The 1,577-nt window shown below is 29.0% G+C and overlaps 1 protein-coding gene across 1 annotated transcript in view; it reads right to left on the bottom strand.

Moving 5' to 3' along the window:
- Window positions 1-200: 200 nt before the first annotated feature.
- LOC136795766 (uncharacterized) overlaps window positions 201-1,577 on the bottom strand; it is a 198,732-nt gene continuing 197,355 nt past the window's right edge. The window contains exon 4 of the mRNA XM_067047438.1: window positions 201-664. Coding sequence (XP_066903539.1) covers window positions 315-664 — 350 coding nt within the window. The 3' untranslated portion in view covers window positions 201-314. The remainder of the gene's footprint in view (window positions 665-1,577) is intronic.

Genomic DNA, 1,577 nt, shown 5'->3' with positions numbered 1-1,577 from the left:
AATATTTTAATTTATAATATAGGTATATATAATTTTTACTAAATTAATGAAAAATTAGGGTGATATAATTTTATTTTTTTCACAGACAGTTGGAGAATTTAGCCGTTTCATGAAATTAAGATGGCATTTAACATTACAAGAAATTAAGTTCATACGAATCGTTACAGTAGACCAAATAATAATAAAAATAATAATAATAATATGAAATAACTTGCAATCTATGAATTTCTTATTAAAACATAACATGTGGATATACCAACACACAAACTATCATTACTTATAATATCAATAAAATAAGCATATCAAGAAAAGCACTAACCTACTACGGTAGCCAATATGATGAGAACCAGTACGATGCTGAGGGGAACGGTGGAAAACAACGAATCCTCGAGGAAATCCAATTCAGTCCTGTTCGTGGTAATATTGTTCTTCAGAGGTACGAATAAGTCAGTGGTCGTAGGCTTAGTTTGGATCCTCCAATCGGGACACGTTTCGGTCGTCATTGGGCTCTCCGTAGTGAAGTTGAGGTAAGAATCATCGTAGCGGGTTGTGGCCAAGTAATACACAGTGGTCAGCTGACGTTCCTTCCACGGTGGCCAATGCCGCCATGGTCTTCGCGCGTGTCTCTTTATTAATGACATGTTCCTTACATTATATTGTCCCACTGAAAACAAAAAACAAAAAGGATTCCATGTTAAAAAAAATATATATAATTAGAAAAGTTCAATGAAGTATTTGTTAGTTCAATCCAACAAAGTATAGGATAATATTATACTATTACTCAATAAGATATTTTAATGATTTTTTTCTACTGATAATACATATTAATCATATATCTACACACTATATAGGATTCTAAAATCCTGGAGGATTTAAAGCATTTTAGTCACTGTTAATAAATTATAACAAAATTTATAATTAAAGATATTAAATATATACGTAGGGAAGACGTGTGTAGATAATAAATGACCCAAGGTGCAATGGAATTAATAATGAGTCGCCCTCTATGTACCTTGGACAACCTTAAAAAAATAAGTTTTACCAAGGAAAATTGGATTTTTCTATCAACATAAAGATTTCTGCTTTGGGAAAATTCAGTCAACCTGACTTAAGTAGCCTGAACTCTCTTAGTTGAACGACAACATTGATAAGTGCGATTATATGCTGGAATTTTTTTTCCCATTTTTTGTTAAAAAGATATGAATTAACTTAAAATCATTAGCTGTTTTATGGTTTTTAATCTATTTACCTCATAAAAGCTCTAAGCAGGATGATTTAAAACTTTGCTACAACTACAAATAAAGTATAAGTAAACAATCACGTCCTCTATAATTCAAATAACCCCCTGTTTTTTTGTTTTAGTATTTGAGATACAGTAATTCTTAATGAATAGAATAGACTATAACAATAATATAAATTAATTTGAGTAGAAGCTGTATTATTTTTAAAATGTATCCTTACTTATCATTTAACACAGTTTTTCATTTATTATACTTACTAACAATAAGCTAATAAGGTAAAAAGATTAAAAGTATAATTTTTTTTTTTTTTATTTTATTTATTTATTGATATAATAG

This window comes from Halyomorpha halys, unplaced genomic scaffold (genome assembly GCF_000696795.3).
Source record: "Halyomorpha halys isolate HHAL.00 unplaced genomic scaffold, Hhal_1.1 Scaffold650.1, whole genome shotgun sequence".
NCBI classification, from domain to species: Eukaryota; Metazoa; Arthropoda; class Insecta; order Hemiptera; family Pentatomidae; genus Halyomorpha; species Halyomorpha halys.
Note: the sequence above shows the minus strand (reverse complement) of the source record. Positions and strands in the feature narration are given on the sequence as shown.